Source organism: Dermacentor silvarum, chromosome 8, assembly GCF_013339745.2.
Source record: "Dermacentor silvarum isolate Dsil-2018 chromosome 8, BIME_Dsil_1.4, whole genome shotgun sequence".
Classification (NCBI taxonomy): Eukaryota; Metazoa; Arthropoda; class Arachnida; order Ixodida; family Ixodidae; genus Dermacentor; species Dermacentor silvarum.
Window position 1 is genome coordinate 175116225 of NC_051161.1, and position 12869 is coordinate 175129093.

Consider the following 12869-nt stretch of genomic DNA (forward strand, 5'->3'; position numbering starts at 1 on the left):
GCGTTCAAATATATGCGTACAAAATATGCGTATACATAGAGTTAGTATAGTTATATTAGAGTGTACTAGATTGGTTATATTAACTGTATGCTTGCCTAAATTTAGGCCAGTTTGCCAGATCGGATTTTGCATTTAGGGAAGGGACAGTAATTGCAAAAGAAAGGTGACAATATTAAAGTTTCTCGTGGCAATGAGGTCTTGGAAGTTTAATTTTATTACCATGACGCTGCCTTTTGAAAGGGAGAGGTTTCGTCACAAGTGCTAGTAATTAGTTGTGCATTTACATATGACTTGAGTGCCATAACACGAGTTTGTCTAGTTTTCTTTTTTTTTTATTATTTCACTGTCCACTTGTGGTTTTGTTTCTCGATTTCCACGATTGGCGCGGTGTACCATGTTTTGGTGCACCGCGCCGGTAGTCACGGCCCTCCATACGCGTTTTCTCGCCACCAGCAAAAGCGGCGGTGGCGGATGGAGGCAACGTTTATAGATACTTTTTCTAATAAACGTTGGATGGAGGGGCTTTCACGGCTAGGTGGCGTATACCATCCATCCATCCATCCATCCATGGTTCATGACGTCATCACTCAACCTCATTTCGGTTTCGCATTTCGTTTCTACGCTTGAGGCGGCGTTCTGAGTTGTCAGGTTCTTTATTCTATGTTAGCGTTGAAAAATTATTTGAGCGGCGGGCTGCATTTTACGTAAAATATGCCACGATGTCTACACTGCCCACTTGAAATTGAATTTTGGTATGGTGGAAGCAGTATCTTGTGCTCTAGAGCTCTAGCTGTTGCAAGGCGCCCCTTGCCATTGCCCTTGCTCGTGTAGTATTTTGCGAAGTGAAGTTACGTCTGGCATTCGTCGACTAGTCGGTCTACGTGATGGCGAATCCTGCATGCACCGACATCAGCGGCGGGCTGGAGCGCACGCCTGTGTCTTTTCTCAATGACGTGGATGCCGAACACCTTCCTTACTTCGAGGTGAGTGCCCTTGAATATGGGATCGCGTCTACCGGTTTTTCGGCCTTGGCATTCGCAGTGGGCGAGACTTTCCGCGGGCCTGCAACGAGCGTCCCAAGTGTCGGTTGAGCGATGTCGAAATGGCACGCAGCAGCCGATATTTGTTCAAGTACTTTAATTTCCTACGAATCGTCAACATACGCGCGGCCACACACGTTTGACTGCACCTTGTCTTTTGCTCGAGTGCTGTTGACATTCTGACTGGCTCCTTTTGTTCCACGCTGTAGTACACCACCACAAATGTGCCTGGCCCTGGATCGGATGAGCAAGCATTTAGTGAAGTGTTCGCCAGCTGCAGCTGCCAGGTAGCTTGCGGTTCGCAGTGCCCCTGCGTGGTGCGCAGCAGCCGTGCCTCCTCTTTGGCCGCCATCGAGTGCTCGGCGCTGTGCTCGTGCGGAGCCGCCTGCCCGATCCGCGACGTCCAGCACGGGCTGCGTTACCGGCTGCGGGTGTGCAAGACGCGGGAGAAAGGTTTCGCCGTGCGCGCCCTGGAGCCCGTCCCGCGCGGGAGCTTCGTCTGCTCGTACGCGGGCGAAGTCGTCAGCCTCGAGGTGGCACGCCAAAGGGTGTCGCAGCGGGACCCGTGTGAGCCAAACTATGTCATGGTGTTGCGTGAGAACGGCGTGGTGACACTCGTGGTGGACCCCAGCAGTGTTGGTGGTGTTGGCCGATTCCTGAATCACTCGTGTGAGCCCAACCTGGCCGTTATGCCTGTCCGGACCGAGTGCGTCGTACCCGAGCTCGCACTGTTTGCGAAGAGAGACATCTGTGCGGGTGAAGAGCTGAGCTACGACTACTCTGACGGCTCCGCCTCGGAGAGAAGCTGCACGCGATGCGCCTGTGGTGCCAAACGGTGCATGGGCTGGCTGCCCCGGGACAAACAAGTGTTGGGCTGCTGACGTCTGTAGCATGCATTATTGATATTGGCATTTTTTTTATCACTGATTGTTTGCATTAATCGTTTATGGCTTAAGACTATATAAAAGCATATTTTATACGGGTGTCACACTTTTGATCGTTATCGATCTCAATCGAAAGTGCCCTGTGTGACACTGGTGTTAGTAAAATTATAATAACTGCATTAAGTAGAATGAAAAACAAGCAAACTAATGAGCACACGTGTGCATACATAACAAGTGCAGACTAAGAACTGTTTATATTCACGCAGGATTCGTCACAGAACAAAAGAGAAGGTTCGGAGAGCAAGTAGCCCGACAAAAAGACTCAACAAGAATAAGGCCAACAAAGCCAAATATTTGTAAAAGGGTGAATGAGATTTGATTGGTTGCTTCTGTGAGCGATAATGCACATTTTCTATAAAGGGCATCTCCATATCTGTCACAGACTTGGAGGGAAGGCTAATGCAGTTGGTTTTGCATTAAATACCGTAGAATGCCTCCTTTATCATTTTGTGTGAGAAATTATCCTTGTGCCAGCACACTTCAAATCAGCATCCTCATTGCAGTCTTTTGCCGGCAGTTGTGTTCTCCAAGTTGCGGATTGGCACAACGTATTCCTTCACGTTAGCCAGAAGGGCTACTGTGCAATCTACACTTTTGCGATCAACAGGCTTTTGTCTAAATTTTGCAATCGCTCCTCAGGCACTAATGCGAATAGCATTCTTTGCCTGCTTGAGCTGTCACACCCACCCAGTGGCCGCTAGGTACATGCTTCTGGCCGTCATTCCAGCCTCGTGATCTCGTCAGGCCATCGACATCACGGCTTCTACCCTGACCCAGTTGTCTAATAGCTTAGGCCAGTAGGTATGGGCTCGTGGTCGTGATGCCATTGTGGTCGTTGCATCTTCATTCCAGCTTTGTCATCCAACACTCGTCATGTCGTCGTCACACCGCCATAGTGGTCGTTCAATCGTCGTCACTCCAGCGTCGTGATCCGACTCTCATCATGCTGTCGTCACGATTTCTACTCCAACCCAGTAGTCCAAATAGCTTGGGTGACTGTGTTTGGAGGCGTGATGCCGTCGTGTTGTCGTCATTCCAGCTTTGTCATCCGTATCTTGTCACGCCGTCATCGTCACACAGTTGTTTTACCATTGTCATCACTCTACATGTCATTGTATGCCTTTGTCATTCCATCGTCACTGCAGTTGTCATGCCTCGGGGGGATGTGCAACTCTCACGTTATGTTGTTTTTCCCGCATGGCTCCTGTAATCCGGCTTTGCTGCGTGGCTTTACGCTGGCGGCGGTCGGGGTGTGGTTGCACAGTAGTATGAGAGATGGCGCGATTGTTGCTCTGCTAATGCACCTCACGGCTGTAAAGGGGCTGTGCCTCTTTGGCTTGGGATCGGCACAGACGTTCTGCGAGACGGATTAGCGCACACAATCTCTGCGAGACTGTCTTACGAGGCTTGGGAACGGGGCACCCGAATGGACGAACACGATCGTTCGAACGCACCACCATTTGCGTTACCATACATGCGAACGACTCAGCATTGGGGGGAACATATTCGCTTGCTATCCAGTCGTGGTGAGTTTGACTTCCTCGATTTGTCGCGCACCCATTGGAATGTTCTATGGGCAGTAATTCGGCTACAGGCGGGGTATGAACGGTGTAATAAATGCCCTTTTGATTGTGTGCACTACTGTGTGGTCGTTCCTTTGTCCTAAGAGCATGTTTTAGACCCTACAGCTCATGGGTGGTGAGTGCCATAGCGAAGTGGGACAATATCGGTGTATGGGGTGGCATATAGCCGAATCAACGAAATTCTCGGGATTAACGCTGTGCACTGAAATGAACGTGGCTTCAGGAATAGGGGGCCTGTTGCTGCATTGCTCGATTTCCATTCGCATTATTTATTTATTTATTTATTTATTTCACATGCTGTCAACCCCATGGGAAACAGGAGTGGGTTAACAATTTTGACACATATATGTACATTTGTAAACCTGGCTTACCCGCCGTGGTTGCTCAGTGGTTATGGTGTTGGGCTGCTGAACACGAGGCCGCGGGATCGAATCCCGGCCACGGCAGCCGCATTTCGATGGGGGCGAAATGCAGAAAACACCTGTGCACTTAGACTTAGGTGCACGGTAAAGAAACCCAGGTGGTCAAAATTAATCCCCCACTAATCAGATGGTGGTTTTGGCACGTAAAACCCCATACTTTAATTTTCTTTTGCAATCCTGGCTTAAGAAAATAGAGGATAGGTGGGAACACATACAGAGACGCAAATAATATCACTAAGTAAAAGAGAGGACTGCCTTCTCGGCAAGCTCAACAAATTTGAAAAATGTTGTTTGCGCGGTGGCACACAGGTTCAGTTCATTCTGTTCTCACACAGCTTGTGGGAAGTAGGAAAACAAAAACGCGATATTATTGCACGAAAACTCTTCTAGTCTATGTGGGTGCATCTGTGGAGTCTGGAGAGTGGACTTAAGGTTTATAAAGTCTGAGTAGCTTAGCTTCAATGAGTTGTGGAGTAACATATGTAAAAACTTGAAAGGCTGTTGTTTTGCTCGGCTTGCCAGGGTGTGAAGGCCTGCACATTGTGATAGCTCAGTTGGTAAGTCGGTACGCTTGTAGCCGTTATAAAGAAAACGGACGGCTTTCCTTTGAATTATTTCGAGTGTGTGAACGTTATTTTTTGTGTGCGGAAACCAGACTATATTCGCATATTCTAAAATCAGCCAAATAAGTGCGACATAGGCAAGCTATTTAGTTTCAAATGTCGAATGATGCAAGACTCTCGAGAAAGAAAAGTTTCTGCATTGCTTTCCTGGTTACGTGTTGGGTATACGCAGTCCACGTCAAGTCAGAAGAAATGATGAGTATTAAGCAACAATAACGATGGAATAAGGATATACCAATTTTCATTTTTTCTTTGTAACCGTCATTGAAACAGTTTTTTTTTTCTGAATTGATGGACATCTGCCAATCCTTGCACCATTTCCCAATTTGACCTAATGCGTTATTGAGTTTAATTTGGTCATCAATGTTCAGGATTTCTTGGTAAAGCATGCAGTCATCTGCAAACAGCCGGATTTTAACATTAACTTCTTTCGCAATATCATTTATGTAGAGTAAGAATAGGAGGGAAAGGCATCATGAGATGAGTTAAGCCGAAATTTTTTCACAATTTAACACATTCTTAAAAGCTTTCCAAGGGCAGAAAGCCTAATATATTACTGAAGTTTGCTGGTGGTATGAGGCATGTGTAAGTTGATATAATGTTGTTACGGAGTGCTTCTGAACTGTAAATTTGCCAGTGGGCAGCAAATAATTTAAAATATATATATGTATATATATATATATATATATATGTTGAATGGAATTGTGGCTACACATAGCTTGATGCTCTGATGGGCAGCCAAAATGCTTAATGAAGCATGCATGAATGGTACAGGATCACATTTGCACAGATGTAGAAAGTGTTATGTGTAAATGGCATTACTGCAGTTTGACAAATGAATTCATAAACGGCACTGGGCGTGTGTGTTACGTGGCGAAAAACGAATCGATGCCATTTTGTCTTTCTTCCTTAAAAGGCGGAACTTTTGCAGAAAAAGAAAGCTGAAGGAAATTAATCACTTATACATGGCGTAGTCTGGTCATGGAAGGAATCACTGTTGCTGGCATTTGAGATCAGTCTCTCCTCAGAGGTCATGCTGCTGTGACTATGAGTGCAGCATGGCTGGCATCCTTAAGCGCTGGCGTGATGGCAGACCTTGAAACACCACAGAAGTGACCATAAGGGGCATGGTAGTTGCACATTCAGAAACATTTTGTTAGAAAAAGAAATTACGAATAAGTGCCCTGTGATACTTTAACCTCATTGAGCTGATTGTTGCATTTTCACAACATACTGGTTCCCATATCAAATCAGACTTTTTTTATTTCTATTTACACAAATAAATGGAGGTGGTTCAGCAGAAGACATCAATGAACTGTTGATGCAATTCTCAACTTCTTTACAACAGCTTTGATGACGTGGCAGATCAAAAAAACATCTGCCTTGAGAGGAGAGAAAGCACAAGTATATGCAGCTTAAGTAGAACCAGAAACATGAGATATAAACCTGCATCTGTGGGCTAAAATGTCGGGGTGCGAAACATTTTTAAAGAAGAGGTAGTGTCGACAAAAAACTTGAGATGCATATAGGCGAGAGCGACAAGTGTGCCAACTACTGAACAACGCTTTGGGAAACAAATCTGCCATTCACAAAATAGGAAGCGAAATCCAACATCCCTATCTGAGTGATGTCCAAACCCTGACATGTCACATTCGTTCAACACACAGGGTGGGTTATTTTCGAACCGTTGCAGACCATGTACCGAATGTGCGGCGTGTTCTGCACGTCGAGCTCCTAAGCTGAATTGGGATGCATAAGCCAGGGAAAAAAATCACAGAAACATGTTGACGTGTCACCATCTCTAATTTAAAGAAACAATGCTCTACACATTTTTCTTGCCCGGATATAAACTGCAAGAAACTTGTGTGGCTGCATCTATTAAGGTGCTGAAATTGCAGTTGTCATTTCTGCAATACCATCTGTTCTACAGGATACCATAAGATGTGATACAGTTTGCCTTCTTAAGTCAAATGACAGGACGGTGACAAAACATATGATAGAGCAGCAATTTTATTAAGGTTGTTTTAATAGCTAAATTGCTTAATCTAATACAGGTATTAGAGAAACTTCAGATTCAGTAGAATACTAAATATTTCTAATTTCTATAGACAATGTCAATTGTTGAGGTTGCGAATTAGTGAAATGCAAATAAGCCTTTCTTTTTTTGCCAAAAGGACTCCAGTCCTACCGTAAAAAAAATGCTTTTTTTGCATAATTTAATTGATTCAAATAATGCCACATCTGTAATAACACATTTGTAAGTCGGATCAACTAAAGGTTACCAAACCAAGATGAACATGTATGCTAGCTCTCTCTTTATTGCGATAGCAATTATATGGACACACCAGGCGCATTTCTGCAGTCACTGTGATGTTCCATATAAAGTGTGTGTGCGAGTGAAAGCGTGCGAGGGTGATGGCGGCTCAATCACGCAAGGGAGGAAAGCGCACAAGGCTCTGGTGGCTGCTGCGTATGGCACGGCTCTATTTGGAAAGAGATCCATTGTGTTTTCGCCGCTTAGTTGGCGTTGAAGCGAGAGGTCAGTTCGCTCGCTGCTGCTGCCACACTTCCTCACTCCAGCGTCTTGACAGCGGGTTGCCATGGTCGCCGCGTCAGATGTGTTCAATGTTTGCTTGTGCACGTGTTACACCATGCTTGTTAATTTGGTTAGTAAGCGAATGTTTAAAAGCTTATACGGCTGATAAAACTTTGTATAGCTGTCTATGAAGTTGCTATCGCAATCGATGCTTCGCCTTTTGGGCGAAACTGCGACTTTTTGTTTTAAGAGCAAGTGCACTGTGTGTGAATGAAATTGTTTTATTTGTAGCTGTAACGCCCTCGTGGGTATATTCCTTGAATAAAATAAGACAAGAGAGCCTGTAAATGAGGAACAACTGGAAACTGATTGTGTCTGGTGCTCTGTGACACCAATAGCAACGAGACAAATGTCATTATGTGCACCTAGTAGAATGTTATGTTCATTGAAGGATACTACTCTTGTTTTAAAGGAATCCAAACATGGTGAGCTTGGCCAAACGATTAATTCCTAATTTGTCTAAATCGAGACATTGAATTCATAGGCCACCTAAGTTGAGACATGCTTACTCAACAGCTGGTAACTATTGTGTAGAAGTGACCTCCTTGATCCAGCAAGGGTTGCCTCTGCACTGCGACCACCGCTTCTCTGCAGCAAAATCATTAAAGAAAGTATCCACTACCATTGATATTTTTCTCTATACACTCCAACAACTTATTATCCCTTTAGTGTTCTATACAAAGAAATGTTTGACAACTTTCAATAGTTCAATCGTGAATACAAATCCAATAGCAAAGATATTAAATATGTGTTCAAAATTTCAAATATTTGCACCCCCTAATTGTTTCGCAGTAGATGCCCCTTTCAGTTTTTTTGTAACATGCCTACAATTTTAATCCTGGTGCAAATGATGCGAAATGGATTTTGGTTGTTATAACTTCACACACAACTGCATTTAAGTGCAATTTAAGTATTTTTATTTTGGGAAAAGATGCAGGCATGATGTGGTTTGGGCCTTGCAAGTGGTAGAACGGGAGGGGGGGTGCATATAAAGGGGTTGGTTGTCACAGGATTCAAGGAGCACAAAAGTACAAGTAGAAATGAAAACAAGGTAGTATAAAGACCCGGTAACAAATAAAGTTAAATAGAAGTACAGTCAAACCTTGATATAACGAACCTCAATTTAACAAAATTAGCGATGTAACAAACTATTTTCATTTTCAAATCTTAGTTGCATTGAAAACTATGCATTCTTTTTGGCAATTTAATGAAGTAATTTCGTGACACTGTTTCGATTTATTGAAGTTTTCGGCCATTTCATGCATGTACTTGGAGCCTGTGTGGTTAGTAAATCTAGCAAACAACTGTAAAAATGTCGGCCGAGGCAAAAGTTACTTCAAGTGTCCTTCCGCATTAAAGGCGCAGTCAGCCATGGCGTACACGGCGCCACGCAACGCAGCACACGCACGCAAATCTCGGACGCCGTGAGCCTTGTCGATGCATTGCTCTCAGCGCGATCTGCACGGCACGCACTCCTAACCACGCTATTATAGACCGACCTTGCGATTTGTTTATAAAAGTGCTTATTAACAACACCGGGAATGCTCTGGGAATTTGTGAAGTTGTTCATAATGCTGAAACTTCAAAACTTTGAATTAACGAAATTCGCAATTTAACCAAGTTTTTTACTGCAAGTACAACTTCGTTATGTTGAGGTTTGACAATATTTAATGTACAAGTTTATTTTTCAAGCAAGCAGGAAATGTTTTACTAGTCACACCCCAGCATAGGGTGCAGTCAGAATTTTCTACAAGTATTATTTAATGTGAATTGTGCTTGTGGCCAGAGCATGGTTGGTAAGGGCGTTTCCTTGTATGGTCACTTGCATGTGCAATGGTGTGTTCCTGGCTAATGCAAGAAAGCATGCATGATGATACTTGCAGCAGTACGTCTTGATTGTGTGTGGAAGGAGTGAAAAGGACGGGATGTGTGGTGGTGATGATGCAGCAGGGCTTGGTGACACTGGTGTGTCTTGAGCATTTGGAAGCCATAAAGTGAACAACACAGTCTTGCACAGCTTCTAGATCTCAGACCAAGTGTGCTTTTGCAGTATGCCAGATGGGAGAAGCATATTCAGCCTGTTGTACGTGCCTGGTATGCCATTTTATTATAATAGTAATAGTGGTAGATGTTTAAGCTTCTTGTGTCTTTTATCGTAGCCTTCTAATTTTGTATCTTCTTCCAATACTATGTTTTTTATGTTGTATCATTATGTTTTTGCCCTTCCCCCCTATAATGCACTATACCTACCTTGAGGGTATTTTACGATAACTAAGTAGTAGTAGTAGGAAACTCCTTTTTTTTTACATACAAAAACGACTCATCTCACGATGACTGTCGACGGTAATGCATTTAGCATTAAATCAAGATAGTGACACAAGGTATTGCTACTGTTGAAACGAGTAATGTGTGAGGTGTGTACTATATAGCAGGATTCCTCTTTCGCGCTTCTCTAAGAACACTCGGTGCCATATCTAGGTCGCACCTGGTCTCCGAAATGCATGGTGCTTGCAAAGATCTGAATGCGGGGCGCACCGCTGCGTGCGTTCCCTCGCTTGCCCCGCACACCCAAGTTGGTTCATTGAAGAGCTCCTTCTCGCTGAAGCGTTGGCGTGACTGAACTCCTTTGTGCCTGCGAATGCATCGGGTCCTTGAGGAACCTATCGTAGGAGAAATTTAAAGCATCTTTTTCCTCATTCCCTGTGGCACATACCCATTTACCAAACTTAAAGAAAAAAATTTACCGATTACTGCCCCAAGAAAGTAACTGAGCAGTTACTAAAAAGGCATCCATTACGGTACTTTCCTTTTTATTACCGTTGCACATGTGCAGCAAAAAGAACGAGCTGGCCTGGCCCTTTCAATACGTCCTCTGGGGCCCCTCATGCGTTGTTTATCTTCACCAAGTATTGTTTGTCAAAGCTTTATCCGGTAATCTTCCCTCGTTTTCTTGTGAGGACATCTGCAGACACTGAAACTTGCTCAATGAGTGCACTGGAGAGAAAGGCTGTGTAGTAACATACAAACGCCTCGCTCGAACGATTGTGGTTACTCAATGCCGCGATGCTCGAGTCTCCTAAGTTGTTAGGAAGCACAGAACTTCGATGTTGCCGGGGCTAAACGAAGGCACTCCCGACAGGGCCAGTGAAAATTGTATTCGGTGATCATGAATGTCGAAAATAGCCGTACAAGCGCTGTTTTAATTTGACTGCCGTCATCTGGTGGACCTCCTCTTGGGGCGCCCTTCACTCATTAGCCATTTAGACTTGAAATACTAATTGTAATGGGCGGCAGCAAACATTTCTTGAAAAATTGGCCAAATTTGTAATGTAATTCATTACGATGATGCATGCTATTCAGCCCTAGAAATACTGTTTCTGTGTTACAATCCACAGAATCGGTGTGTATAAGTCGCGTAATATCAAAAGGATAGAAACGATAGAGTTGTATGGCCAAAATGTTTCTTTCTTTTTTATATCAGAAAAGTCGTAGATTGCATTAAGCGAAGAATTGAACAGCAGCTCTTACCACGTGTAAATGCTGCCTCTAAACGCTTCCCGAAGAGAGGGAGATAAGTTTATCCCCTTCAGGCGCGAATTAAATCTGGCAATGAAAAAAATTATCTTAACATCATTTTCGGCTCTCCATGCTTCAATAAAAGAATCATTAAACGATGGACCCAGCCACGGCGGCCACATTTCGATGGGGGTGAAATGCGAAAACACCCGTGTACTTAGATTTAGGTGCACATTAAGAACCCCAGGTGGTCCAAATTTTCCCGAGTCCCCCACTACCTCATATCAGATCGTGGTTTTGGCACGTAAAACCCCATAATTTAATTAATTACTTAATTAAAAGACGGAAGTATAAATTTTATTTTATCATAGTTTTCTGCTGTGGTGTCCACATTTGTGGACAAGGGCGCCTTAACCCTGGAAAAAATGTTGCACTGTATTTTCTAGTTCGCTTAGCTGGTAAGTGGGGTAAAACATTTTCTCTGTGATTCTTCCTTGATTAACTAAACATTTGCAATCTACCTTGTGTGGTAAAGTTGAAAGTAATCATTCTGAGCCAACAGGCACAAAAACGCGTGGCATTTGCGGCAGCGAATTTGGCTCTTCGCTGCGCATTCCCTCACGGCGGCAACGCTGTGCATTTGGTCTGTGCACGTGCTCCGGCCAGTGATTGTACCTGTCATACCTAATCGCAGCGGTCCGAAGTGACTGCGGTGTGGCCTTCTTGACAACGAGCTTAGAGCTGTTATTGATTGGCCTACCGCGCTTTTTTGGAGTGTTTTTGTTGCAAGTGATCAGGCTGTACGCAGTGTCTGTTTGGAACGCTATCATGTCCGTGGTGTTTCTCTGTAGGAGCTTCTCAGCGCTTGCGTTCCTCAGGTACTCTAACCAGCTGTTGCTCAGCGCAAAACACAGAAAATGACAAGTCACCTTCACGAGACATCGTTTGCTTCGCGCACTCATCATCCGAGAGATCTGCATCGTATACGCCGCCATTTTGAATTCTCGCTAAAAGTTCGTCGACAATCTGGTCATCGACATTCTTTCTCTCTACCGCATGCTTAGAAATAGCTGAAAAAAAAGCGGTATTGATTATTGTAGCGAAGGGGCGTCATGTGCTATACAAGGCAGTTCGCTCGGAAAGGCGGCTTTGAGGGGCGCTGTCACAAACGTGGACACTAACTTTCGCTAGTTGCGTGCGGCACTCTTACACTTGTTACTCCAAGAAAAGGTAGTAATTGACAATCACGAAGCATTGCCTTTTATAATTAAATGGCTTTTGGGTGTTTCTAATAACTTTAATACCATGAAAACGAAGAGCTACTTATGCTTCGCACCGTAGAAGCTTGAATTTTGCCGCGCTTTCTGATCATTATTTCGTATGTCTTCAGAATGATGGCGCCACTTGTCAAATAGAGAAAGGAAAGGTGCGTTCGTTCCCGCGCTTTTCAAATCGCATTTTTCAATCTGTGTTTGTAACTACGCGAATGCAAAGTTGGTGTCCACGTTTGTGGTCACGGCACCTGAAGGGGATATTATAAGAGAAAAGCTCAGACGTCTCAGAGTCTGCCATTTTCAGGTGACTCGGTCATAGCCACAAGATGCTGATTTTGGGAAGGAGGTAACCTATGTACATGTTTTCATCCCATTGGACTCTGTTGTTCCCGCCAAATTAAAGTGCTCAAGGCAGCGTCGTCTATCAGAGCTTGTTTCGTCAGAATGTAATTGATTACTGAAAAAAGGTTATTAAATTACAGTGAGCATTACTGAGTAAACAATCGTGGTGTAAAAAACAGCGCTAAAAACACGGACAGATGGAAGAATATAGGACGAACACTGAGTGCCAATGATTGCTTTATTGTGCGTGCACAAATATATAGCTTGAAATGGCAGGGAGAAAGGGAGACAAAAAAAAGAAAGAAAAAAGAGTGGAGGGCGGAGTGGTTTAGATGCCAGTGGCACTTGGTCTGAAGCTAAAACTAACAAACATTGCAGGATTAGTCAAGTAGATAACTGTATTCCTTGTCGGTGAGAACGAGTGAAGAGGAGCTGACGCATAACGCGCATAATGCGCATCATCGCGAAGGTTTCCGAAGTTTCCCGTGCTTGTGTCCGTGTTTTTAGCGCTGTTTTTTACACCATGAAT

The 12869-nt window shown here is 44.1% G+C and overlaps 1 protein-coding gene across 1 annotated transcript; it reads left to right on the forward strand.

Annotated features, from left to right (window-relative positions):
* Positions 1 to 616: 616 nt before the first annotated feature.
* Positions 617 to 2023, forward strand: LOC119461862 (histone-lysine N-methyltransferase SETMAR). Its single transcript, XM_037723232.2, has 2 exons — positions 617 to 983; positions 1250 to 2023. The coding sequence occupies exons 1-2, from the start codon at positions 885 to 887 to the stop codon at positions 1919 to 1921; spliced, it is 771 nt and encodes a 256-aa protein (XP_037579160.1). The 5' UTR covers positions 617 to 884; the 3' UTR covers positions 1922 to 2023.
* The last annotated feature ends 10846 nt before the right edge of the window (positions 2024 to 12869 follow it).

What these genes read in the sequence shown, in the direction of transcription:
- LOC119461862 (XM_037723232.2), top strand. Translation starts at nt 885, where the DNA reads ATGGCGAATCCTGCATGCACCGACATCAGCGGCGGGCTGGAGCGCACG. An exon ending in AACACCTTCCTTACTTCGAG is followed by an intron (nt 984 to 1,249) that starts GTGAGTGCCCTT and finishes TCCACGCTGTAG; the next exon opens with TACACCACCACAAATGTGCC.